The sequence below is a fragment of the Genypterus blacodes genome, unplaced genomic scaffold (genome assembly GCF_046128005.1).
Source record: "Genypterus blacodes isolate CSIRO-AG114 ecotype Tasmania unplaced genomic scaffold, CSIRO-AGI_Gbla_v1 ptg000233l_1, whole genome shotgun sequence".
NCBI lineage: Eukaryota > Metazoa > Chordata > Actinopteri > Ophidiiformes > Ophidiidae > Genypterus > Genypterus blacodes.
The window spans coordinates 192,309-217,845 of NW_027467031.1; the positions used below are offsets into that span (position 1 = coordinate 192,309).

At 39.5% G+C, this 25,537-nt stretch overlaps 4 protein-coding genes across 7 annotated transcripts; 1 reads left to right on the forward strand and 3 right to left on the reverse strand.

Moving 5' to 3' along the window:
- Window positions 1–389: 389 nt before the first annotated feature.
- LOC143016500 (trace amine-associated receptor 1-like) lies at window positions 390–1,292 on the reverse strand. Its single transcript, XM_076170866.1, has one exon. It carries the CDS (start codon window positions 1,290–1,292, stop codon window positions 390–392), a length of 903 nt encoding a protein of 300 aa, XP_076026981.1.
- Window positions 1,293–2,999: 1,707 nt separating this feature from the next.
- On the reverse strand, window positions 3,000–3,905 carry LOC143016502 (trace amine-associated receptor 1-like). The gene has a single exon (XM_076170867.1). It carries the CDS (start codon window positions 3,903–3,905, stop codon window positions 3,000–3,002), a length of 906 nt encoding a protein of 301 aa, XP_076026982.1.
- Window positions 3,906–6,139: 2,234 nt separating this feature from the next.
- On the reverse strand, window positions 6,140–7,099 carry LOC143016503 (trace amine-associated receptor 1-like). The gene has a single exon (XM_076170868.1). The coding sequence runs from the start codon at window positions 7,097–7,099 to the stop codon at window positions 6,140–6,142; it is 960 nt and encodes a 319-aa protein (XP_076026983.1).
- A 5,372-nt stretch (window positions 7,100–12,471) lies between these two features.
- Window positions 12,472–23,575, forward strand: LOC143016523 (uncharacterized). 4 transcript variants are annotated; one of them, XM_076170894.1, is made up of 26 exons: window positions 12,472–12,762; window positions 12,858–12,909; window positions 13,506–13,646; window positions 13,739–13,915; window positions 14,320–14,454; window positions 14,545–14,709; window positions 15,234–15,299; window positions 15,713–15,844; window positions 15,935–16,099; window positions 16,601–16,666; window positions 17,078–17,209; window positions 17,300–17,464; window positions 17,966–18,031; window positions 18,443–18,574; window positions 18,663–18,827; window positions 19,028–19,258; window positions 19,370–19,458; window positions 19,580–19,644; window positions 19,872–19,987; window positions 20,186–20,364; window positions 20,569–20,745; window positions 20,837–22,168; window positions 22,300–22,341; window positions 22,869–22,919; window positions 23,019–23,085; window positions 23,192–23,575. In XM_076170894.1, exons 1-26 carry the CDS (start codon window positions 12,664–12,666, stop codon window positions 23,254–23,256), a joined length of 4,272 nt encoding a protein of 1,423 aa, XP_076027009.1. In that variant the 5' UTR covers window positions 12,472–12,663; the 3' UTR covers window positions 23,257–23,575. The 4 variants fall into 4 exon arrangements, with proteins under 4 accessions (XP_076027009.1, XP_076027012.1, XP_076027013.1 ...); XM_076170897.1 differs by having other exon boundaries at window positions 17,966–18,014; window positions 18,438–18,574; XM_076170898.1 differs by having other exon boundaries at window positions 16,601–16,649; window positions 17,073–17,209.
- Window positions 23,576–25,537: the final 1,962 nt, after the last annotated feature.

Here is a 25,537-nt window from a genome sequence, read left to right on the forward strand (position 1 = left end):
TATCATTATATACTAAATCAATGCAGTTTATACTCTATGTCTATGTCAAAGTGTAATCAAAACAGTATGTACCCACCTAAATATAATATCTATATCTCAAGCACTAGAGAGGAACATGAGCCTTTTGTTGGTGCAATCTATTTATTATGTATAGGCTTTATTTATGATGTATTAGGAATGTATCTGTATCTGATGAGGACACAGGCATTACCAATCAAACTGCTTGCAGATATTGCACAGTTTGGGAGTTATGACTGAACGATTTGACAATTTCATTTCATCTAAATAAAACTGACAACAAAGTACACAGTGTAGTATAAGTGTCTACAGACGGTTCCCAAATGAATATGACAATGGTAAAAATAAATTGTTACCATTGAAGGACTAAATCAAAGTTTGGAATTTGCAAAATCACCTTGAAATATTTTCCCAGAAATGATCATTCTGAAAGCCGATCTAAACCAGCTGTAAAAGAAAGCATAAATAAACGGATTGAGCATTGAATTTGACAAAGTGAACCAGTTTAGTGTTTCAATCACAGCAACTGGTGTTGATAGATACAGTAAAGGCTGAAAGATCATGCAAATAAAATATGGGGTCCAACATAATAGAAAAACCCCCAACACTATTGCCAGAGTTTTGGTGGCTTTTCTCTCCAGCTTACTGACTGTTGCTCCAGACTTTGTGTTCTGGATGCTGCGAGCCTGTTTCTGTGCCACAAGGAAGATCTTTAGGTAGATACTCAGCATTATGATCACAGGAATATAAAATGCAAAAATACAGCCCATAGTCGTTGATATTAGCGCATCCAGCAAACAACTTCCTTCGCATTTTCCTTGGTTGAATCCTGCAATTATGACACCGATTCCAATCAGGGCAGAAATACCCCAGCACACCAGGATCATGATCACAACAACATGGTCATTTATTTTAGTTCTATAAATCAGAGGCTTACACACAGCATAATATCTGTCAATAGAAATGCAGCATAAGTTCAGAATGGAGCATGTGCTCAGTGACACATCAAAGCTGCCTCTGATTTTACAAAACAAATCTTCATGATACCAACACGAGGTAACGGTGAACGCCATGCTGAAAGGAAAAACCAAAACCCCAACAAGCAGGTCAGCCACAGAAAGGGAGAGGATGAGAGAGTTTGTAGGAGTGTGGAGCTGTTTGAAGTACATGACAGAGATTATTACAAGAAGGTTTCCACACACTGTTACAACAGATAACAAACCCAGGATAATATAAGATAGTACACACAGTGGTGAGCGCAAGCTCAGAAACATTAAAGATGAGTTATCTGATACATAGCACAGAGGTAAGTCATTCATAATGTCTGTTTCTGTGCTCCTGGGTTCCTGCAATTCAGCTCTATGTCAATGATCAGTTAGCTTGACAACATTTTGATATATACATTGAACTGGAAAAATGTTGTTAATTGTGTGTGTACAAAAGCAAGAACATGCATGGTTGATCCTAAGAAAGAAAAAAATTCAAGGCTTTTAATTTAAAAAAGATTTCCATGAATCTTCACAACATACAGTACCTTATTGTCGGTGTGTGTGTGTGTGTGTGTGTTCTTGTTAAGTGTGCAGAACCTTTGGACATCGTATTTATCAAGCTGAATTTCTTTGCAATAATTAATTCAAACTTTGGCTGTCCAATCAAATGTAGGGAACAAGGGGTGTGTGTGTGTATGTGCACGTGTGTGTGTGTGTGTGTGTGTGTCTGTGAAGCAACAGCAACCCATATCCCTCCCAAACACACATGGCTAGTCTACATTTCTATACAGAAACTAATCCAGAACTTGATAGCAACAAACAAATAAATTTAGAATTGCAAATATATCTACTTGAAATGACCAAATATATCTGTTAAATTGATCAGGCCTATAAAGGCTTCTTTACGCCTTCTGTCACTTGGTTGGTTTGCATGTAAATACACACATATCATATATACTATATCAATGCAGTTTATACTGTATGTCTATGATGTGAATTTTTTCAAAACAGTATATAACCACCTAAATATAATATCTATATCCCAAGCACTTTATTTATGATGTATTATGTACGTATGTATTTATATCTGATGAGGACACAGGCATTACCAATCAAACTGCTTGCAGATATTGCACAGTTTGGGAATTTTGACTGAAAATTTTGACAATTTAATCTCTTCTCAGAAGCCTGGGACTGAAATACGAATTGTATCTGAACAGAACACCGAATAAAGCCAGAGGGACAGCTCAGTTTATATAATGCAAGCATTTGAGAAACTATCAAGTTTCTTGTGAAAGTTTGTTTTTGATCTTTGGTGTGCAGCCTTTATTTTCCTTTTTGATTTGTCTTCAATCTTTTTATTTTCAATCTGTGTATTTTATTTTTTATCTTTGTTACGTCTCTGTGTATTTCATGCACCATTGCAAGAACCACAAATATCCATTTGAGATGGATTATACATTATAATTTATACTAAATTGCATTCAAAATATTTAACTCCAACAAAAATGTGCAATACCAACACCAAAAATTACAACACAAATACACTTTTTAATTTGTTTTTATTTAGTTCTAAATGAAATGTGGATCTCATTACCATAATTACACATCATGTTAAATAGCGGACGAATCAGGCAATGAGAATTCCAGATACAATGAGAAACAACAAAGATATGAAGAGTAATGACACATTTCCTGTGCTTGTGAGTGCATGAGCGTGTGTGCTTGTGTGTGTGTGTCTATACATCTATATATCTATGTAAATATATGTATATGCGTAGGTAGATAGATAGATAGATAGATAGATAGATAGATATGTATAGAGAGGTGTATATAATAGTTATTTATATATATATACACTGTATATCGATACAGATATATATATATTGTACATCAATAGATATAGATATGGATATAGACAGAACTAAAAAGACTGTAAATCATATGAAGACGTGAATCTTTCTTGCACAAACTTTTACAGTCACGCCAAAGTCAACGTAGTTTTGAGTTAGTAAAATCCCCTTGCAATATTTTTCCAGAAATGATAATTCTGAAAGCTGATCTGAACCAGCTGTAAAAGAAAGCATAAATAAATGGATTGAGCATTGAATTTGACAATGTGAGCCAGTTCAGTGTTTCAATCACAGGATCTGGCATTGGATCACTGCTGAAATGTGAAATGTTGTTGCAAACAAAGAAAGGAGTCCAACACAAGAGAAAAACTCCCAACACTATAGCCAGAGTTTTGGTAGCTTTCCTCTCCATCTTACTGACTCTTGCTCCAGACTTTGTGCTTTGGATGCTGCGAGCCTGTTTCTGCGCCACAAGAAAGATCTTCAGGTAGATACCCAGCATTATGATCACAGGGATATAAAATGATAAAACAGATGCAGTTGTGCTTTTTATTTGAATATTAATAAAACACCTTTCTTCACATTTTCCTTGGTTTAATCCTGCAATTATGACACCAATGCCAATTAGCGCAGGAACACCCCAGCTCATCAGGATCATGATCATCACAATATTGTAATTTATTTTAATGCTATATGACAGAGGCTTACACACGGCATAATATCTGTCGATGGAAATGCAACACAAGTTGAGAATGGAACATGTACTTAAAGTAATGTCAAGACAGCGTCTTATTTTGCAGAGCACATGTTCATAATAGATACATGAGCTGAGAGAGAACGCCATGCTGAGAGGAAAAACCAAAATCCCTACGAGCAGGTCGGCCGCAGCCAAAGAGAGGATAAGAGAGTTTGTAGGAGTGTGAAGCTGTTTGAAGTAGATGACAGAGATTATTACAAGAAGGTTTCCTAGTATTGTAACAACAGATAGCAAAGAAAGGAAGATATATATTGATACACAGATAATGGAAGGGTTTCTAGCAAACATGTAAGACTCATTATCTATTTCATAACAGGGATGTATATCCTGAACAACCACAGTCCTGTTGATAGACATTTCTGATTCCACACTTCAATTTCTTGCATTCAAATATTTAATTTCAGAAAAAAATCATGTAAAACTCGAATTTCAAATGAAGTTCAAAAAGGTACATTTAAAATCTCAATTGAATGTCATACTTTACCTAAACAGTCTGTTCTACATGCAGTTCATACATTATTGCACTCTCAGTCACTGTGGCAATCTGAAGAACAGTTGAGATGGACTCTTGGTTCTTATTTCCCAAGCTGATCTCATTATCATGATTATTCATGTTGTTGCTGACCAATCAGGCAATGGCAACACCAAAGATACAACAAGAAACAAAGATATGATGAGTAATGACGTGTGCATGTGTGGGGGGATGAGTGAGTGGGTGTGCATGTGTTTGTATTTGTGTGTAGACCTGGCAGACAGTTTGTTATTGAGAATGTTAATCACCTCCAAAAAGTATCGTAGGTGATCATTAAAACATAACATTTTGCACAATCATAAATTGCCATGTAAATTCCTTATAAATGACATACATGACTTTTTCATACTTAATTCTTACAATTAGGTTAAATGAGGAAATTGCGAAATGGGCCGCTTTCAAGAGAAAATCATAGTATGAGACATATAAGTCATAGTGGCGCCTCCAGAAATTTTTCCATGGGAGGGGGGGCGGATGTGGCCACAGAAAATCGTGGGGTGGCCCATCAAAACCAAAAGCTGTAACTGGGGGGGGCGGTCCAGAGCCCCTGCAGAGTTGTTAACTTTTAAGGCCACCGTCATTTGCAATCTTCAACAGTAGATCTCCGTCTGGCACTGACAGGCTCGATTCACTCTTTTAAAAGCATAGACAGGTGATCGTGAATCAGTGCAGAGATGATGGCTCTTTAAAGACATTTGCTTTCCGCTCATTTTTGCTAGCTTGTGGGCTTCATTTTTTATGTAAAGTATCACGTGTTTCAGACGAGCGTTTTGACATGTGTCAATAGACAGACGCACAGATGGATGGTTCAGGTCATTTTACAAAATAAAACATCTTTCAGACTGAATAGAAAAATATTTTACTCTTCCTGTGCGGCCCGGCACCAAATGACCTATGCCCGGTGGTTGGGGATCGCTGCTTTACCCGGCCCCTAACCCTATCCTTACCATAACCCGAGCATTAACCTTTACCCTTCCACCTCTAACCTTAACTCCATTCCTGTTTTTCTCTGTCTCCATCCCAACCAGTGTGGATCATAAAGTGAAGAAATTAAAAAAGCTCCAACTTCTTGTCTGTACATAATAACTGAAAAATCTGATTTTGTGGAATTACTTAACAAATACAACCACTTTTCATTTAGCCTAATTTTACTTTTTGTTTTAAATATGTATGTATAACAGTTCAGTTATCAGATATAATTGAGAGAGGACAAGTTAGACCTCAGGCAAAACTCAATGAACATGGGGCTTTTATAATGTTGTGTTTAGTTTGAAAACATTTACAAGTGAACAACATTACTCTTGAGAAAAGCAATTTAAATTAAATTGATTGACAAGGAAAGTCACTGCATGTCCTGCCTGAGGAGTCACAGCATTAAAAAATCGTTCTACAAAGCACACTGTAATTCGACAATAGAAACAACATATGTAACTTTATTGCAACTTTTTATTAAAAAACAGAGTTAGAAGATATATCCTTCACTCAGCTTTTTATTATGATTTAGAAAGCATATGATTGTGTACAGTGACTATAAATACAGAGCTGCATAAATGTATTGATGCCTTGAGTGTAATTCAAACAATACACCACAGGATTCATTCCAAAATAGCTTTTAGAAGTTTGGGAATAGTTTGAATGAGTATCACATCTTAATAACCCCTTCAGTGTTTGGAGTCTGTGCAGGGGGAAATCACCAGACAATCAGGCATTGGGAGTGAAACATAAGGCCGTGTGTCACAGAGCTATGTCTCGGCACAGGTCATGGGTCCTACGGCAGTATCACAACTCCAAACACACTCAAAAGGCATGGACTGAACAGTTATTGAGAGCTGAGGACATCCCATGCAAAGCTACAGAAAGTGCTTGATCACAGTTATTGTCAGTTTGCATTTAAATAAATAATACTAATTGTTTCGGACAAGCCAATATATGAAACAGTGTAAAGATGTCAATGCTTATCACTACCTATATCATAACTGACACATCCAAATTAATGCAATGTCATGTCTGTAAAGTCACCATGAAATAGTTTTCCAGAAAAGATGATTCTAAAAGCTGACCTGAACCATGTGTAAAAGAAAGCATAAATAAATGGATTTAGCATTGAATTTGACAATGTGAGCCAGTTCAGTGTTTCAACCACAGCATCTGGCACTGGATCTTTGCTGATAGGCATAAAGGATGTGCAAAGAATAAAAGGAGTCCAGCACAGGAGAAAAAAGCCCAACACTATGGCCAGAGTTTTAGTTGCCTTTTTCTCCATCTTACTTGGAGTTGCTCCAGTCTTGTTGTTCTGGATGCTGCGAGCTTGTTTCTGTGCCACAAGGAAAATCTTTAAGTAGATACAGAGAATTAGAATCACAGGGAAGTAAAATGAGTGAGCATTGAATAGAATAGTATTAAATTGATCCATACAATCATCTCCACAGTCTTTTAGGTTTAACCCCACGACTAATATAGCAACTCCAATGGCTGCAGAAATTATCCAACTGATCAGGATCATGACTATAGCAACAGTATTAGTGATATGATTTCTGTATGTCAAAGGCTTACACACAGCATAATATCTGTCAATAGAAATGCAGCACAAGTTCAGAACTGAGCATGCACTTAATGTGATATCCAAGCTGCCTCTGATTTTGCAGAATATAGCCACCTCATAGAAACACGAGCTGAGAGAGAAAGCCATGCTGAAAGGGAAAACCAAAAGCCCTACGAGCAGGTCAGCCACAGCCAGAGAGAGGATGAGAGAGTTTGTAGGAGTGTGGAGCTGTTTGAAGTACATGACAGCGATCATTACAAGAACGTTTCCAAACACTGTTAGAACTGCTATTAAGCCAAGTATAAGGTTTACAAGTATACATAAGAAGGAAGGGTCGCTCGTAAATACGGATGATCCATCATCGTAACAAGGATGTACGCTCTTAGCTAATGTCCTGTTGATGGTCATTTCTGGCTCAGCACCTCTAGGTTCCTGCAATACATTTTCGTAAAGCAACAATACTGAGAAACAGGAGAGAATGGAGAAAATAGATTGTGAATTGTATAATAAGTTGTCCATGAAGGTTCATACTGTACCTATAAAGTTGTTTGTGCGTCTGTGTCTTCTTAGTCACCGTGACAGTATAAAGAACCTTTGCAGCTGGACCGGTGTTTGATATTTACTCCCATCTCTCTCATTACCATAATTATTCATCTAGATAATCATCTGACCTATCATGTATTGGACGCTATGGATCCTTTTGGGAAAGAACAGGAAAGGACAATGCCTGTTTCTGTCTCTCTTATCTGTCCAGCTAAACTGCACATCAGTGGCACATTCCTTTAACAAACGTGTCAGGACTTTCCAATGTTGTTGCCCACATTGGAGTGAAGAACAGCCAGCACAACTCCTTTGTGGTTCTCCTATATGGAGTTTGGTGACCTCGGTTGTGAATCCACCAAAATCTCAACCTGAGAAAAGTCACTGGAGTAACTGGAAACACCTTTTCAACATCACTGAAGGCTGATAAGTGTGCATGTTAATGTGACGATATGAGGGGTCGTGTAGGAATTACACTCTTACACTCACTGCTGAGACTCACATGCATACTAGTGAAACGCTCTTACCGCCTTCCGGTGTAACTGAAGTAACTTCTGTGTGCTAGTGAAATGCTTGTATAAGTGCTACGTGCTATGTGTGCTCGTGAAAAAACAGATTATGCATGTATGTAAGAGCCTTTCAATAGGGAATGTAAGAGTGTTTCACTCGAATACATGAGAGTGTCTCAGTAGTGAGTGTGAATGTAGTAGTAGTATGTAAGAGTGTTTCAGTTGTGAATGTAAGAGTGGTTTAGTAGTATGTGGCTCTGTAGTGAGTATGAGAGTGTCTCACTATTTAAGTCCTACACAGCCCCTCATATGAAGATAATATTTTCAGTTCAAACAGTCATACTTTGTGGTATTTCTAATTTCAATATTGGATATTGTTGAAAGATATGAACCCACTTTTGACTCATGTAGACAAATAATTGTTCTCAGTAAGATGGAAAGTGATGACCACAAAGAATAAACCTCCAGAACTCACCACCAGAGTTTGGCTAATGTGTAGTCTATGGAATAGGAGAGTGTCTGTCTAGGCTAGGCTAGGCTAGGTTAGGTAAGGCTAGCTCCATGAACATGAAGGCCCGACTGTTGCTCCGTGCGCATGAAGTCACTCAAAATTGTTCACAGAATTCACAAAGACGCCCATAAAGGGGGAGAGCACTCTTTGCCAGAAAAAATGCCAGAAAAAAGGTGAGACAGCTGGTATTTTTATTGATGTCATTCTGCTTTCTGCGAATAAGTATTGGTGAAGCTATTAGCTATGCATTGTTTAGGTATTGTGTTTCTCTTTCTTGGTCGTCTCTTTTGCTGTGTGTGTGTGTGTGTGTGTGTGTGTGTGTGTGTGTGTGTGTGTTTGTGTGTGTTTGTGTGTGTGTGCGCGCGTGTGTGTGTGCAAGTGCGTGTGTGCAAGTGTGTGTGTGTCACTGGTTCCGGACTTCCTTCTTCCTGGTTCCCACAGTTTTTAAATAATTTCCCATAAATGTGTTCAATGATAAGAGACGACATTGAAGAATCTCAGACCAGCAGAATATAGGCAAGTGGGGCGGCAGTAGCTCAGTCCGCTGGGTCTACAGCTGGGAACCGGAGGGTCGCCGGTTCGTGTCCCCTGTGTGGACCAAGTAAGCAGACTGGTAGCTGGTGAGTTGCCAGTTTGCCTCCAGAGCAACTGCCGAGGATGAGCAAGGCACCGAACCCGCAACTGCTCCATGGGCGCCGAAAAAATGGCTGCCCTGCACCCCCTCTGTAATGCGTGTGTGTGTCTGATATGTAAGAGGGAGTGCAAGAAGAATTGAAATTGCATGATATTTGTGCGTGAATTGCATGCAAAATGACAATTAAGTATCTTAAATCTTAAGTGCTACTTTGCTGAATAAATGCTTACAGTCTTATGTTTTGAAATAGTGTCTGATAATTCATCTTCATGTTGTTACATTTTTTATGAAAATTCAAATGTGTTGTGGCCCGGTCTTGATGTTTGATGTGATGAAACATTTGCCAATTAGAGGTGTGAATGATCAGATGCACAAACACACACACACACACACACACACACACACACACACACACACACACACACAGACACACTGTCTCACCTTCCCAACCTGGGACCTTATTGTTATGAGTATTATGAACAACATTAATGGAGCAAAACTAATTAAACAACATTTAATGACCTCAGCAACAACACAGGTACAAACAACATATTTTCAAGCACAGTAGGAAAGCAAATTTCCCTTAATATCTAAATGTTTAAATATATGTAAGAATATTAAATATATTTCCTATTTTCTTTAGTTTTAAATTCATTACGCCTTCCTGAATTGCCATTTAATTGTGGTGGAGGGGTTTCTCAAGATTGCACACAGTGTTGCCCTATTGGCTTTATCAAGCTGTGACCTCAAACATGGACTGGATCAGTGAAATGTGAGGGGGCCGGGATGCGGATCAGCATCTCCAAAGTGCGGCCATGGTTCTCTGTTGGAAAGTGGCAGATTGCCCGCTGTAGACATGGAGTGAGTTGCTGCTGAAGGAATCCATGTATCTCTGAGTGTTGTCAGTAGGATGGAGCATGGATTCATGGCCATCAAATGCGGAAACACTGTTGTGTGAATTGCGTTGTTGACTAACTGACACTAGATGTGAACCATACGTAACTGTTCCGACTTCCATACAGGCAGAAAAACGGAACTTGTTCGTAACCTGGGGACTGCCTGTACTGGTTTTGGTGCAAAGCTCAGTTCACTGGTCCATCTACATTCCAACCTTTACCTACTGTCGTGGTCACGGATACAAGCAGCTGAAATGTGGTCCCTCCAAGGGCCTCACCTTTGGGGAAATGGCAAGGATCTCGGACACCACGAGTGAGCCCGGAGTAGAACCATTGCTCTGTCAATCTGAAAGAAGCCAGCTGAGATGTTTGAAACATGTACAACCAGGTTGAGCCCATGGGGTAAATCCAAAATACACAGGAAGGATTATATGTCATATCTGGCTTTAGACAACATGTTGCTCAAAGGCCCCTGTGCATATATCTAACATACAAAATCAGCAAACTGAAGATGTTTTAGCTTAGAATCTCAGGAAAAAGGTCTCTGAAGCTAAATATTGTGTCTCCTCAGGCAAATGAATGAGGCGATACTTCTTCGTATCGCAGCAGGAGAATGAGCGTCTAGCTAACATTAATGCTCCATGTATTTGCCTCAATAAACACAAAATATAGGTCGAAGCTGGACATTGAAAAGTGTCAGTCTGACAGCTGCAACCCCGATACCCCGCACCAGTCACTGAAAAGATGTGCTGATAATAAGTGCACAAAAAAATTCCTGTCTACAGAAGGAGGGCCCTGCAGAAAAAGTTTGGGAACCACTGGTCTAATGTGACTAGATTACATATGACTTCATCTTGAGTAGTTTTTAGAGGCTGTTGTGTTCGGCAGGGCCATACAGGTCCATTCTACTATAAACTAGTCTCCTAGTTCAGACACAATTTTCCTGAAACACATTTACACACTCAGAATTAAACACATACAGTATATTACTTTAATGCTGTTAAAGTTTTAAGAAAAGACAAATGCACAATGCTCCCTAATGTGTTTGAAAGTGATGATGTCACTCTCAATTAGAGGTGTGAACACATACACATTCATACAAACACTCACTGTCTGCATTATATCGCCCTGGGAGTCGCATTTAATGAGGTACAAGGACAAACAAATCTTAGAAAAGTTGACTTGAAGATCCTACTGTCTTAATTTACAAACGATAACAAAAAAGACGTGATAAATGGACAAGTTGAGAAATTGGTCAGTGGATGGCACAGCAGAGAAACAACAGATTCTAAATTATTGTGTTTGGATACTCTGTGATTGTTTAATTAATGTATGTAACAAAGGAAAGGGAAAAACCTGGCTTAACTAGATGGGACCATTGATCAGTCGTGAAGTCAGACAATATTCAGCATTAATGATCATTGTCAAATGTCAAGGGAGTTTGTGACAGAAAGAAAGAATGTTTTACATTATAATAGATAGAAACTACGTCAATAACATATTTGATTGCCCCAGAAGTCCAACATGCTATTGTCGTACTCGACTGAATCATAGTGAAGGGTGAGGACAGATAATTATAAATAACCCTGTAATTATCAATGATGATAGCTGGATAGACTCCAGCATGACCGTTATGGACTTGTTTTTAACTCCTAATATTCAAGTGAAATACCCGATATAAATTTTGCTTTCAACAAGTGGAACCATTTCCCAAATGAGATTTGTTACCACAATTTCAGACCAATGCACTTGCTTACTGTCTCCTACAATTAATTTTTTTTTGAGTGTGTGTTAGTGTTTAACAAATTAACTTGAAGACTGCTTCAGCCTGAGCCCTGCAAACCCACACCACTGCAGCCGTAGCAACAGGTGACACTCACAGCGCTCCAATCTGTTGTCATAACGTGGAGAAGCTCCACCCCACTTGGCAGACAGGTGTTGGGCAGGTGCATTCCATGAAGTCAAATTATCAGCCTCTATTGTTATGCCATATCGGTATGCCATAGAGTGAAATGATCCTGCAGCGGGATTTTCCAAAGCCAGAGGGCTTACAGAGAATACAATTTTTTCCCCCATCAGCCATATCTACTTAAAGCTGTTATGCTTACTACTAAATACATATGAGGTTATTACCTGACATAAGTTATCTTGTTTTCACTTGGGTTGTAGACCTTTGTATACTGTGTACTTTTCATAACAGTTCCCTGTTGTGCAGAATCCAAGGCACTGAAGCCAGCGTCCTTGCTTAAAACTAATTTGTACATTTGTGTGATGTGGGCGTAGCGGGCGTTGTATTATGTATTCACTGGCGTTTCCAATCTTGGCAGGTTAGTTGGGTTAAGGGCGTGGACCTCCATTATTTGTTTTTAGATCAGACAAAGGTCAAGGTCACACGGCATGGTCAAATGTTTAGACAATCAATACATGAAGAACTCTAGTTATTTCTAGTCTTTCTAGTTATTATTCTAGCTGTCTGTCACTTAGATCTTTCCTTTATATAATTTTGTACTCGAAAATACTTATACTCAATAAAGTGTATTATTATTATCGTTGTTGTTATCTATATTGTTGTTGACGTTTCCATTGTCATTGTTTTGCACTCATGTGAAGGTATGCTCATACCAACAAACTTGACAAACAACTCCTAGTCATCGTTCCAGTTATCAAGAAGGGATTGCCTGTCGGCTTCCTGGTAGCATTCTAAACAGAGCTGGCGTCAATGAAAACTGCCACATTGTGTACTTTCCATGAGGGAGAAGCAGCATTGTCACCGTCAAGCTCTGCTTATTACAGCTACGATGGAATACTTACTGTATATTTTATGTTTTTGTTTTATTCAGTGAGGACTTATTGACAAAATTTGTGTTTTCAGTCCAGTCTACATGGCTTTACCAAAGGCAATTAGATTTTTGATTCCTCTTCTGCTGATCATCCTTGGTCTGGAGAAACCGGGAGGCCATCATCAACATTTATTTCTCACGGTAGGAAGGCAGTTCATTACCTGTATCTTATGTGTATTGTGAATGAATCAAATCATAAGGAGGTTCTTCTATTCATGTCTTTATTTTTTAACCAGGAATCAGCACATCCACAAACATCACCCGTTCATATCAGACAAAGGAGGGCGAGTGAGTGATTCTGTTTTTTGACTCATGATATCAGCTCGAGCAGTGAGCGGTCTCCTGTGCCATGGCTACCAATCAGTTTGCATGTCTGCTCCCTGAAGACACCGATGGAAACAAGCATACATACAGATTTGAGAGAGACACTGAGATGTGGTCCAACATTGTTGGAATTAAATGATCATAAATTATTACTTTACTCTACATTCTAATCAGTAAAACAGCAGAGTTTGAGCCTTCCAGCCCTGTGTTTTGATTATAAGTCCTCGTCCATTCCAAAGCAGCAGATTCCTGTTTTGTGCATCAGATCAAATCTGTAAGGTCATTATTGTTCATGAAACCTGAAACCAAAAATCTAGTATGTCAACTGAAATCTACTGTAAGTGTTCACTCAAACAAATCTGTTTCAAAGTAGTTTTGAAGTATCTAACTGAAGCCATGCAAAACTAACACTAACTTCTGAAATATATTAAAACAAAATAAACATATTTTTGTTTATTTGTGAATTGCTCGCTGGGCTTAAATTAAAGGAAAATGACGCCACAGTAAGTTGAAAACAGAGTACAAATGTTTTGATTTGTGCCTGTTTAATGTTTCCACAGTCTCCAATTCGTCCCATTATGTCATCCAAGCTCTAATAAGCATCAGAGAACTGGATCGTTTGAGAACAATCTTGAACTCACTTCAGCTTCCTTTTCAATACGACAACACGTTAGAAATTACCAGCGCTGACATCACGACAGGTACAACATGCCTCCCAATTTTTTGTGCCCATTGAATGTAAAAGTTTTACATGCCATGGATCTCAAAGGTGTTTCATTGTTTCTTCGTATAGTCTGTCAAACTGGCCAGGCCCAAACGTCCCAGTGCCGATGTGAAGAGGGCTATGCTTGGTCAAATCTCAGCTGCAGAATCTATGGAGCCTGTGACACAATCGCTGGTAACACTTGTGGCTGCATAAATGGTCTTCCAGAAGATGGCTCATACTGCCAACTAAACACCAGTACAGAAGGTAGGTCTGATACTACGCACTCCTTTGAAGTGAACGTGTTGTGAATCAATCCATGATGATTTGACTTGATATGGTTTGTAAATATTCTATTCTGTTCTAGACACCACTGATTGACCACTAACCCTTCCACTGTGTTTACCTTTAAAAGACATTTGATGGTAAATGTTTACAGGCCTCTGTTCCTAGGGCATTGACTTCCATTGGCCAGTAGATGGTGCTGTAGGATTTTAAAGAAATCGCTGTACAGCGTCCCCTAATTTTTTCTCATTAATATTACTTTCTATTTAAACTGAAAAACTACACAGGCATGCCCACAAATCAGAGCCATTCTTGATAAAGGAGTGGTTAATGAGATGATGATCATGATTGTGTGGGGGTTTTTTTCCCTCCAATTATACAACCAGTTGTGACGACGGAGCTGGTGATTGATGTATTGCTTGAATCGGGACTTGAATTCATCGATCAGTTGAAGTCTCTGCCAGGTTTTCCTCTCACAATCACTCCATCTGTAAACCTAACAGCCCTAAATATAACTACAGGTAAGAAACCCTCTGTTTACACATTTGTTCCTTCACAAAGCACAGTACTTCAGCTTGGTTGATACGTTCCCTCTTGAATGTCCTTGACAGTGTGCTCGAACTCCAATGGGAGTCTGCAGTGTCAGTGTGAGGACCAGTTTGTTTGGCCATGTGAGACATGTACGACCAACGTTTCATGCAGTAATACAACGACAGAAACCTGTGGGTGCATCAATGGTCTGCCAGTTGATGGAAAGTACTGCCAAGCAAGAACAAGTGAGTGTTTCTGGTTCAGCCTGATAGTGGTCAGCCAGTGTGAAATCATTGTTGGAGCTATTTTCGTGTAGCTGATGAGGTCTGCGTTCTTGTTCCCCCTCATGTGATGCAAAGCAATATGGATATGCACAGGGAGTTTGTTTCAGCCAATCCCTCTCAGATTGGAGCAGAACCTTGGAAACTACACTGATTGGCTAAACTTTGTGGTCACAAAGCTTTGACTTTGAAACTCAAAGTTTGAGGGCTACTTTGGCTCTTTGCTATTTTGTTTCTCAACTGAACCATATTAACCAGCCTGGTGGTGGATTGGTGAGGCAATAGAGTTAAAGGAAAATGGTTGCACAGTGCACAGCTGCTAAAGATAGATATTATGGAGGCATTTTGGAGGCATTTTATTGCTACGGCGCGCTTGTATAGTTTGAGGGGGGGAGCTTTGCATTTGATGTTTGTGATCACAATCTTTATCATGGTGATGTCAGTAGTAAATGCAGGGCAAATGTTTAATCCTGACTTTTGTTATCCAGGTAACACCTCATGTATTCCAACCACAACACAGCCCCCAACAACACCAACACCAACACCAACACCAGGTATTATTGTACAGATGAGGTTGAAAGATAAATGTACTGTATTATTAATCTGGTCTGACTTTGTCTAAGAATTTGGACCTGATGGGGAAAAATATATGGTTGGACAAGAGACACATTAGGGGAATTGCTGTGCATTTACAAATCAGGTAGAAACATGCAACATCCACTAATGTGTTGCTTAGATGATGAGGATTCTGTAGCATGCAAATTGTTCAACAGATAGATGCAGAAAAGTACAATATTTTTTTTATATTTATGTTGTTCTCTTTAGGCCAGTTTATTATTAGAACAAGACTCATTTTGTTCAGGCTTATTCAGGCTTGGTGGAGGTAAAGGAGTGGTTTGGAACAATGATTGGTATGAAGATGATGATAGATTTATCTTCTTTCTTTTCTCTCCAATTATACAACCAGTTGTGACAGAGCTGGTGATTGATGTATTGCTTGAATCGGGACTTGAATTCATCAATCAGTTGAAGTCTCTGCCAGGTTTTCCTCTCACAATCACTCCATCTGTAAACCTAACAGCCCTAAATATAACTACAGGTAAGAAACCCTCTGTTTACACATTTGTTCCTTCACAAAGCACAGTACTTCAGCTTGGTTGATACGTTCCCTCTTGAATGTCCTTGACAGTGTGCTCGAACTCCAATGGGAGTCTGCAGTGTCAGTGTGAGGACCAGTTTGTTTGGCCATGTGAGACATGTACGACCAACGTTTCATGCAGTAATACAACGACAGAAACCTGTGGGTGCATCAATGGTCTGCCAGTTGATGGAAAGTACTGCCAAGCAAGAACAAGTGAGTGTTTCTGGTTCAGCCTGATAGTGGTCAGCCAGTGTGAAATCATTGTTGGAGCTATTTTCGTGTAGCTGATGAGGTCTGCGTTCTTGTTCCCCCTCATGTGATGCAAAGCAATATGGATATGCTCACAGAGTTCGTTTCAGCCAACCTCACTCAGATTGGAGCAGAACCTGGGAAACTACACCGATTGGCTAAACTTTGTGGTCACAAAGCTTGAGAGCTACTTTGGCTCTCTGCTATTTTGTTTCTCAACTGAACTATATCAACCAACCTGGTGGGGACTTGGTGAAGCAATAGGGGCGAAGGAAAATGGTTGCACAGTGCACAGCTGCTAAAGATAGATACTAACGGGACGATGGAGGCATTTTAACGCTACGGCGCGCTTGTATAGTTTGAGGGGGGGAGCTTTGCATTTGATGTTTGTGATCACAATCTTTATCATGGTGATGTCAGTAGTAAATGCAGGGCAAATGTTTAATCCTGACTTTTGTTATCCAGGTAACACCTCATGTATTCCAACCACAACACAGCCCCCAACAACACCAACACCAACACCAACACCAGGTATTATTGTACAGATGAGGTTGACAGATAAATGTACTGTATTATTAATCTGGTCTGACTTTGTCTAAGAATTTGGACCTGATGGGGAAAAATATATGGTTGGACAAGAGACACATTAGGGGAATTGCTGTGCATTTACAAATCAGGTAGAAACATGCAACATCCACTAATGTGTTGCTTAGATGATGAGGATTCTGTAGCATGCAAATTGTTCAACAGATAGATGCAGAAAAGTACAATATTTTTTTTTATATTTATGTTCTCTTTAGGCCAGTTTATTATTAGAACAAGACTCATTTTGTTCAGGCTTATTCAGGCTTGGTGGAGGTAAAGGAGTGGTTTGGAACAATGATTGGTATGAAGATGATGATAGATTTATCTTCTTTCTTTTCTCTCCAATTATACAACCAGTTGTGACAGAGCTGGTGATTGATGTATTGCTTGAATCGGGACTTGAATTCATCAATCAGTTGAAGTCTCTGCCAGGTTTTCCTCTCACAATCACTCCATCTGTAAACCTAACAGCCCTAAATATAACTACAGGTAAGAAACCCTCTGTTTACACATTTGTTCCTTCACAAAGCACAGTACTTCAGCTTGGTTGATACGTTCCCTCTTGAATGTCCTTGACAGTGTGCTCGAACTCCAATGGGAGTCTGCAGTGTCAGTGTGAGGACCAGTTTGTTTGGCCATGTGAGACATGTACGACCAACGTTTCATGCAGTAATACAACGACAGAAACCTGTGGGTGCATCAATGGTCTGCCAGTTGATGGAAAGTACTGCCAAGCAAGAACAAGTGAGTGTTTCTGGTTCAGCCTGATAGTGGTCAGCCAGTGTGAAATCATTGTTGGAGCTATTTTCGTGTAGCTGATGAGGTCTGCGTTCTTGTTCCCCCTCATGTGATGCAAAGCAATATGGATATGCTCACAGAGTTCTTTTCAGCCAACCTCACTCAGATTGGAGCAGAACCTGGGAAACTACACCGATTGGCTAAACTTTGTGGTCACAAAGCTTGAGAGCTACTTTGGCTCTCTGCTATTTTGTTTCTCAACTGAACTATATCAACCAACCTGGTGGGGACTTGGTGAAGCAATAGGGGCGAAGGAAAATGGTTGCACAGTGCACAGCTGCTAAAGATAGATACTAACGGGACGATTGAGGCATTTTATCGCTACGGCGCGCTTGTATAGTTTGAGGGGGGGAGCTTTGCATTTGATGTTTGTGATCACAATCTTTATCATGGTGATGTCAGTAGTAAATGCAGGGCAAATGTTTAATCCTGACTTTTGTTATCCAGGTAACACCTCATGTATTCCAACCACAACACAGCCCCCAACAACACCAACACCAACACCAACACCAGGTATTATTGTACAGATGAGGTTGACAGATAAATGTACTGTATTATTAATCTGGTCTGACTTTGTCTAAGAATTTGGACCTGATGGGGAAAAATATATGGTTGGACAAGAGACACATTCGGGGAATTGCTGTGCATTTACAAATCAGGTAGAAACATGCAACATCCACTAATGTGTTGCTTAGATGATGAGGATTCTGTAGCATGCAAATTGTTCAACAGATAGATGCAGAAAAGTACAATATTTTTTATATTTATGTTGTTCTCTTTAGGCCAGTTTATTATTAGAACAAGACTCACTTTGTTCAGGCTTATTCAGGCTTGGTGGAGGTAAAGGAGTGGTTTGGAACAAAGATTGGTATGAAGATGATGATAGATTTATCTTCTTTCTTTTCTCTCCAATTATACAACCAGTTGTGACAGAGCTGGTGATTGATGTATTGCTTGAATCGGGACTTGAATTCATCAATCAGTTGAAGTCTCTGCCAGGTTTTCCTCTCACAATCACTCCATCTGTAAACCTAACAGCCCTAAATATAACTACAGGTAAGAAACCCTCTGTTTACACATTTGTTCCTTCACAAAGCAGTACTTCAGCTTGGTTGATACGTTCCCTCTTGAATGTCCTTGACAGTGTGCTCGAACTCCAATGGGAGTCTGCAGTGTCAGTGTGAGGACCAGTTTGCTTGGCCATGTGAGACATGTACGACCAACGTTTCTTGCAGTAATAGAACAACAGAAACCTGTGGGTGCATATATGGTCTTCCAGTTGATGGAAAGTACTGCCAAGCAAGAACAAGTGAGTATTTCTGTTTCAGCCTGATTTCTGTTTCAGCCTGATAGTCCTCCCGGTGGCGAGTTTCAATTAAATCGAAAGGCAATGGTTGCACAGCATTCTTCTTACTGCTAAGAAGAGCTTGTGTAGCTTGAGGGTTTTATCTATTGTGCTGTCAGTGGAAAATGCAGTGCAATGGTTTAATCCTGAGTTTTGTTATCCAGGTAACACATCATGTACTAGAACCGAAACAACAACAACAGCAGCACCATTAACAACAACAACAACACTGCCAACAACAACAACTACAACACCGCCAACAACAACAACAGCACCGCCAACAACAACAACAACAACAACAGCACCGCAAACAACAATTACAACAACACAGTCGCCAACAACAACAACAACAACAACAACAGCACCGCCAACAACAACACCACCAACAGCAATAGGTACAGCAACAGATACAGTATACCCTATCTTAGTACTGTATATGATAAGCACAGAAAAATTTTAAATTGCTCTTTTATTCCCCTTTGTGATAATAACTGTGCTTGTTGTAGTTCTACAGAGGAGTATCACCTTGAACATTATATTTCAAGAATCGTTCAATGATCCAGCCAGTGAAGTATATGAAACGATCAATGACTCTGTGAGTCTTTTTGCTTGTTCCTTGCTGTGCATATGATGAATCTGTGTGGCATTGTCTGTTTGGTTTGAGTGTAGAAGCAGATATAACAAGCAGGCTTTGTCACTGTCACTTTCTCCAACAGCTTCAACGTTTTGCTAATAAGGAGTCCATCACTGGTTTCATATCAGCAGAGTTGGTTAGGTTTGAGTAAGTAAACTCTCTTTTTGATATACTCCATCAGTTTTGCAACTCACATTGAACATGTTATTTTCCAGATTTTACAGGTTGATACGTAAAAATCTTACCAGAAGATGTCGAAACCTGCAATCCTTAATGATCCCACAATGATTCATTTGTTCAGAGGTGACAAGTAGATGTTAGGATTCAAATATATAGAAAGCCAATTTGTCATGTTGGATTTTGTTTTTTTACAGGAGTGGAAGCACAGTTGCTTTTTACCAAATCACAGCAGCCAACAACCCGAACGTAAAAGACGAAATTGCAACTTTACAACTGAGGATAAAAGACGATATTCCATACAGAGAAATAGGTAGGATGGTTTTCCTTTTGAATGGATTAAATTAGATTTAGATGAGTGTTATTGCAAAATATTCACACAAAATTGTTTCTTTTTTGATTGTTGTTTAATGTAATGGGCTTTTTTCATTTTTTGCATGGAATATCTGGTTTCTGTGTACAGTTGATGTGTAATTATTGGTCCGAATTTAAATTTCAAACCTTTCTCCAGTCAAGAATATTTCGTGTACTGATCCTGTGCTTGGTGACGGGGTTGAGGGCGACATAACGAAAACTGGGTGCAAACAAAACGAGGAGGGTGAGAAAGTATCAGTTTGTGGAGAAGGTAAATGGATTACTGATGACACCTGTATCCTGAAAAAGATCCAGGAGCTCCTCGAGACATCTAAGGTAATGCTGACATTATGATGAGATCAAATGGAACAGCAGATTGATGTGTGTGGGAATAGCATTGATTCATTGAACCGACGAGATCCCAACAAGATCACGTTTCAAACATGATGAAGAATGTAAACAAACTGTGGATTCTATTCCATTTCAATTTGAGCTTTTCACTTCTCACTCATTCTAATGCTGCCCTTTTATATCCCACAGTCTCTGGGTAATGTTAATTTACCAGCTTTCGTGGGGAATGTCAGCGATGTCACTGTCGAGTTATCTGAAGAGGTGGTCAGTTCTGTTAACAACATTCTTGGCATTGTTAGCATATTGAGTAATGTTGCAAACGCATTGATCGACCGAACAATAACAATAGACTCAAACTTCATGAAGGTATGTGAATCCTTCTGCAGACACACCAATTTTTTTTTCCTCTGTTGTAAACGCCACTCATCATCTAATTGGTTGTTTCTTATTATTTTAGCATGTCCTTCTCACTGTAGGTGTTCTCACGTTGAACAACTCAACGGATTCATGGGACGAACTTAACGCCAACAGCAGCGCCAGCTCAACATTACTGCTTTCTCTCGAAAACATCACAAGAGTCCTCGTGAATGGATCCTTCAGCATAGAAACACCTCAAATCCTGCTGAATAAAACTATATTCATTGAATCCTTCAGTGCTGACATCAATTCATCAGTGAAGATAAATATAACAGAGTCCGATGCACCTGTTGGTGAAATCACCATCATAACATTTGCCTCCATGAATAATGTGCTCCCGGCAAGGAATGCAACCGCAAACGCTTCCGACAACTTCATCAACGGCAGAGTTGTTCTCGTCAGGTCCAATATCACTGTCAGCAACGTTTCCTTCACTTTTGATATACTGGAAAATGATCTGAGGAACCCTCAGTGTGTCTTCTGGAACTTCAGCCTCTTCGATGGCCTCGGCGGATGGGACAGCAACGGATGCGAGCTTGTATCATTTAATGGAAGCGTCACCTGCAACTGCAACCATCTCACGTCCTTCTCTATACTGATGTCATCCTTCGATCCTGGAGGAATTTTGGCTTACATAACCTACATTGGTGTGGCAGTATCTTTGTTCTCCTTGGTTATATGCCTCGCGATTGAAGCTCTAATATGGAGGAAAATAAGCAGGAACCGCACTTCCTACTTACGTCATGTCTCCATTGTGAACATCGCTTTTTCTCTCCTCGTTGCAGACATTTGGTTTCTTGTTGGTGCGGGTATTTCAGAGGCAGAACCAAAGAATCCCCAAGCATGCACTGCAGCAACATTTTTTATCCATTTTTTCTATCTGGCCCTGTTCTTTTGGATGCTGGCTTCAGCACTGTTGTTATTCTACCGGACAATCAATGTATTTGGTGGAGATTTGTCTGAAAAATCTATGCTGGCTATCGGATTCTGTTTAGGTTACGGCGCACCACTCATCATCGCGACCATAACTATAGCTGTAACTGCACCAAACAACGAATACACTCTAACAACTGGGGAATGCTGGCTGAACACTATAGATTCCTATGCTATACTGGCTTTTGTCATCCCTGCATTGGTAATTGTGGCAATCAACCTCGGCATCCTGCTTTTGGTCTTGTTCAAAATGTTGAAGAGGTCAGTAGTGGGCGATGCTGCACAAACAGCTGAGAGGAACGTGCTATTGGTGATTGTGAGAAGTTTGGCGGTCCTCACGCCTTTCTTTGGAACAACTTGGGCTCTGGGAGTAGCAACCATGGCAAGGCCGAAAGTCGTAGGATTCCATTATGCATTTACCATTTTAAATTCACTCCAGGTAAATACAAACAGAACTCACTGATATGGGTGTGCATACATTTAAATTACTGTGTCAATTGTTGAAAAGTTAGTTTGCCTTTTTTTCAATGATTGCTTCTGCTGAGGTCCTAACCGGTGTATGTTCTTTAGGGTTTCTTCATATTGGTGTTTGGAACACTGTTGGACAAAAAGGTGAGTGCACGTTATAGAACTTTAGATCAATCTCTTACTTCATTGAAAGGCAAAATACAAACGTTTGTTATTTTTGGATTTGTTGTGTCTTTATTGTTGTAGAGCCGACTTTGAAGTCTTCTTAACAATTTTAAATGCCAGCAGCCCTAGTAGTATATTTAGGGATATTATATATATGCATTTTCTGACATCTTTGGATTTATTGTGTCAAACATTTAGTTCAGTTCAAGGATTTTCCCTTTAGCTGTTCACTAAATGCACTAAATGGGTATTAATAATACGGGTATGAGCTTCATTAACCTCTACTGACGACCCGTAGAAACTGCAATAGCACTGATAGGACAATTTCTGCAACACAAGTCAGGCCTCTACCCTTTTGTCACAGTGACCTGAACAGAAAGGTTCTGGAAACTACTAGAAAAATCTAACGTTGGCCCCTCAATTAATGGACCTAATGCCCTGTGTCACCGTTTTCAATCAAATCTAGTTTTGTAGCAGTGTGTTGATTTTTGGATGATACTTTTCAGGTAATGTCTGCGCTGTTACAGAGGTCACGTGAAATCAGAAATCTCACAAGGGTAAGAGTGACATTTGATGGCATCTTTTTTCTTTTTGTCCCTCAATCTAGTCTCAAGTACTTGTGGCCCTTAATGTATATGTTTTTGATTTCATTTTAGAGCACCAGTGTCGGAAACTCTTCGTCGAGTAGATTCAGCTTCTTACGGAACTGGAGAAGAGTAAGAGGTACGATCACGGATAAGAGGAATAGAAAGATAGAAAGAAAGAACAAAGCCTCTGTATGCTACTAATGTTTTGTCTTGTTTTCTTTGTTACTGCTTTTTGTTTGCAGATGGTTACAATGTGACAACGTCCAACTCTCGTCCAAGTGACTCGTACTTCCATAGCAACACCTGAGGACCTGTGCAGGCACTACAGCTACAGCTATACAGCTATACAGCAATACAGCTCTGTGTGTGTACACTACAGCTCTGGACAGTCAGTGTGGTGACAAACACACCGTGTGTATGATGGTGGATTCAGCCAAAAAGATTTTTTTTAAATCACATTTTAATTTGTGTAACTAGTTTGAAGCAACACGGGCAGAATATATTAATCACTGAAATATTTAAATTTATTTAATATATCATAACACTACATAGAATGCATAGATTTTGTGGCAACTGTCCCAACAATGTGAACCATTTTTTTAATAAAGATTTGGTTTGTGTGTTTATGTGAGTATGTGTGTGTGTCACCCAAAGTGGTCTATTGATAGAATCGAGGCAAGCCATCAGTACCTAATTGAGTTTTAACCTCGGTTTGATGTACTCTGCATTATTTGTTACATCATTTTTAAGCAACTAAACATGCACAAATTATATGCAAAATGGCTGTTGTTTTGGTTCACTTTGCCAATCAAATGAGTTCGGAATGGCATGGCTGTCTTACGCCCACAGATTAGTGACCTTGTTTACTGAAGGCGTACACCACAATGACAAATTGACTCAGGCAGAAACATAATTAAAATCCAAGAATTAAAAACAAGAATTAGGTAGAAGTTTCATTATCTGTACTCTGGGACTGTACTCTCAGACTCAGTGCTGTCACAGATACTGTGCACAGTTCATGACCCACAATTTGCCTTCCTTCCACCTTTTCCAAGATCCAGATCCTGGATCAGCAGAAAATGTTGTACTGTAGTATCATCATAGGACAAGAAGGAAGAATGATAAAGCTCAACGAGGCACCATACATACATTCATATACCAACTACTTGTTTGTATTTAGAGTTTTAAGCTCTGTCGCTCCCAATGAATGCTGCCAAAGTTTCCAGTCCCTAAACCTTCCTGCCCAGGAGAAACAGGACGAATGGACCTTCCTATCGAAGTTCCCTGCTGCCTTTTTGCAAAAGATTACAGATACAAAGTAGTACAGTAGAAGGAGCAAATAAGAGCCTGGACACTTATGTAAATAAGTCGTGCACAAACCTGCAGGCGTGGTCGCCCACCTTAGGTCATATCATAGCCATGCCTTCTACGTGATCCCGAGTAAGCAAAGTAAATCAAATCGACTGAGGCTCTGCTGCCCAATGCCCTGCTCCAGTCATGACTTCAGTTTCATTTGTAGGAATTACAAGGTCATAATCTAATCTTATAAATCTGCCTTTTCAGAATCAGTCTGAAAATATAAGAAATTAGCACTTGAAAAGACCTGCTCATCAGCTTAACCCTTCATAGTATAGAAGCTTTATCTACCATTTTCATCTATTTTACACCAATCAGAAGTGAAACTGGAAGAATGGCCTTGTGTTCCCCATAAACATGGATTTCAGAGCTCGTTAAACTCTCTGTGCGGCGTCTGACTGCTGTGTAGTTGCTGCCGACTGTGAATTTGTGTACAATCTGTTCTGTCTTTCTCATGTGTGTGTGGAGATGAAATAGAGGTTGTCAATGGCAATAGGATTTTTGCTGCTGTTAATGAACCGAACAGAACAGTTCCAGTGATAACATAGCAGTCGTACTCAGCCTGTGGTTATGTGTGTGTTTTCTGTATTCATGAGTGTGTTGGGTAATTTGCATAACACATATTTTTAGAGCTTTCCACAGCAGTGTGATAGGAACAACAAAGCATAACATTGTTTGTAGTTGTATCAATTTGTGTAACTAGTTTGAAGCAACACGGGCAGAATATATTGATCACTGAAATATTTAAATTTATTTAATATATCATAACACTACATAGAATGCATAGATTTTGTGGCAACTGTCCCAACAATGTGAACCATTTTTTGAATAAAGATTTGGTTTGTGTGTTTATGTGAGTATGTGTGTGTGTCACCCAAAGTGGTCTATTGATAGAATCGAGGCAAGCCATCAGTACCTAATTGAGTTTTAACCTCGGTTTGATGTACTCTGCATTATTTGTTACATCATTTTTAAGCAACTAAACATGCACAAATTATAGTTGTATAAACATAACCGACAAATGTTGATAGAGGTCAATATGGTGGACTGTTAAACACGCAAACTGCACATACTGTATACTTATATGTGCTGGATCTTGCAAGTGTAATAGAACCTCCAAGTTTGACCCATTTGGCTCTCTAAATGGCAGAACTGTCATTAGAAAAACGTTTTGTTTTTGGGGTTGAACTGGACTCCGGTGCCATATTCATTCATCCCCTAGGTGCACAAAG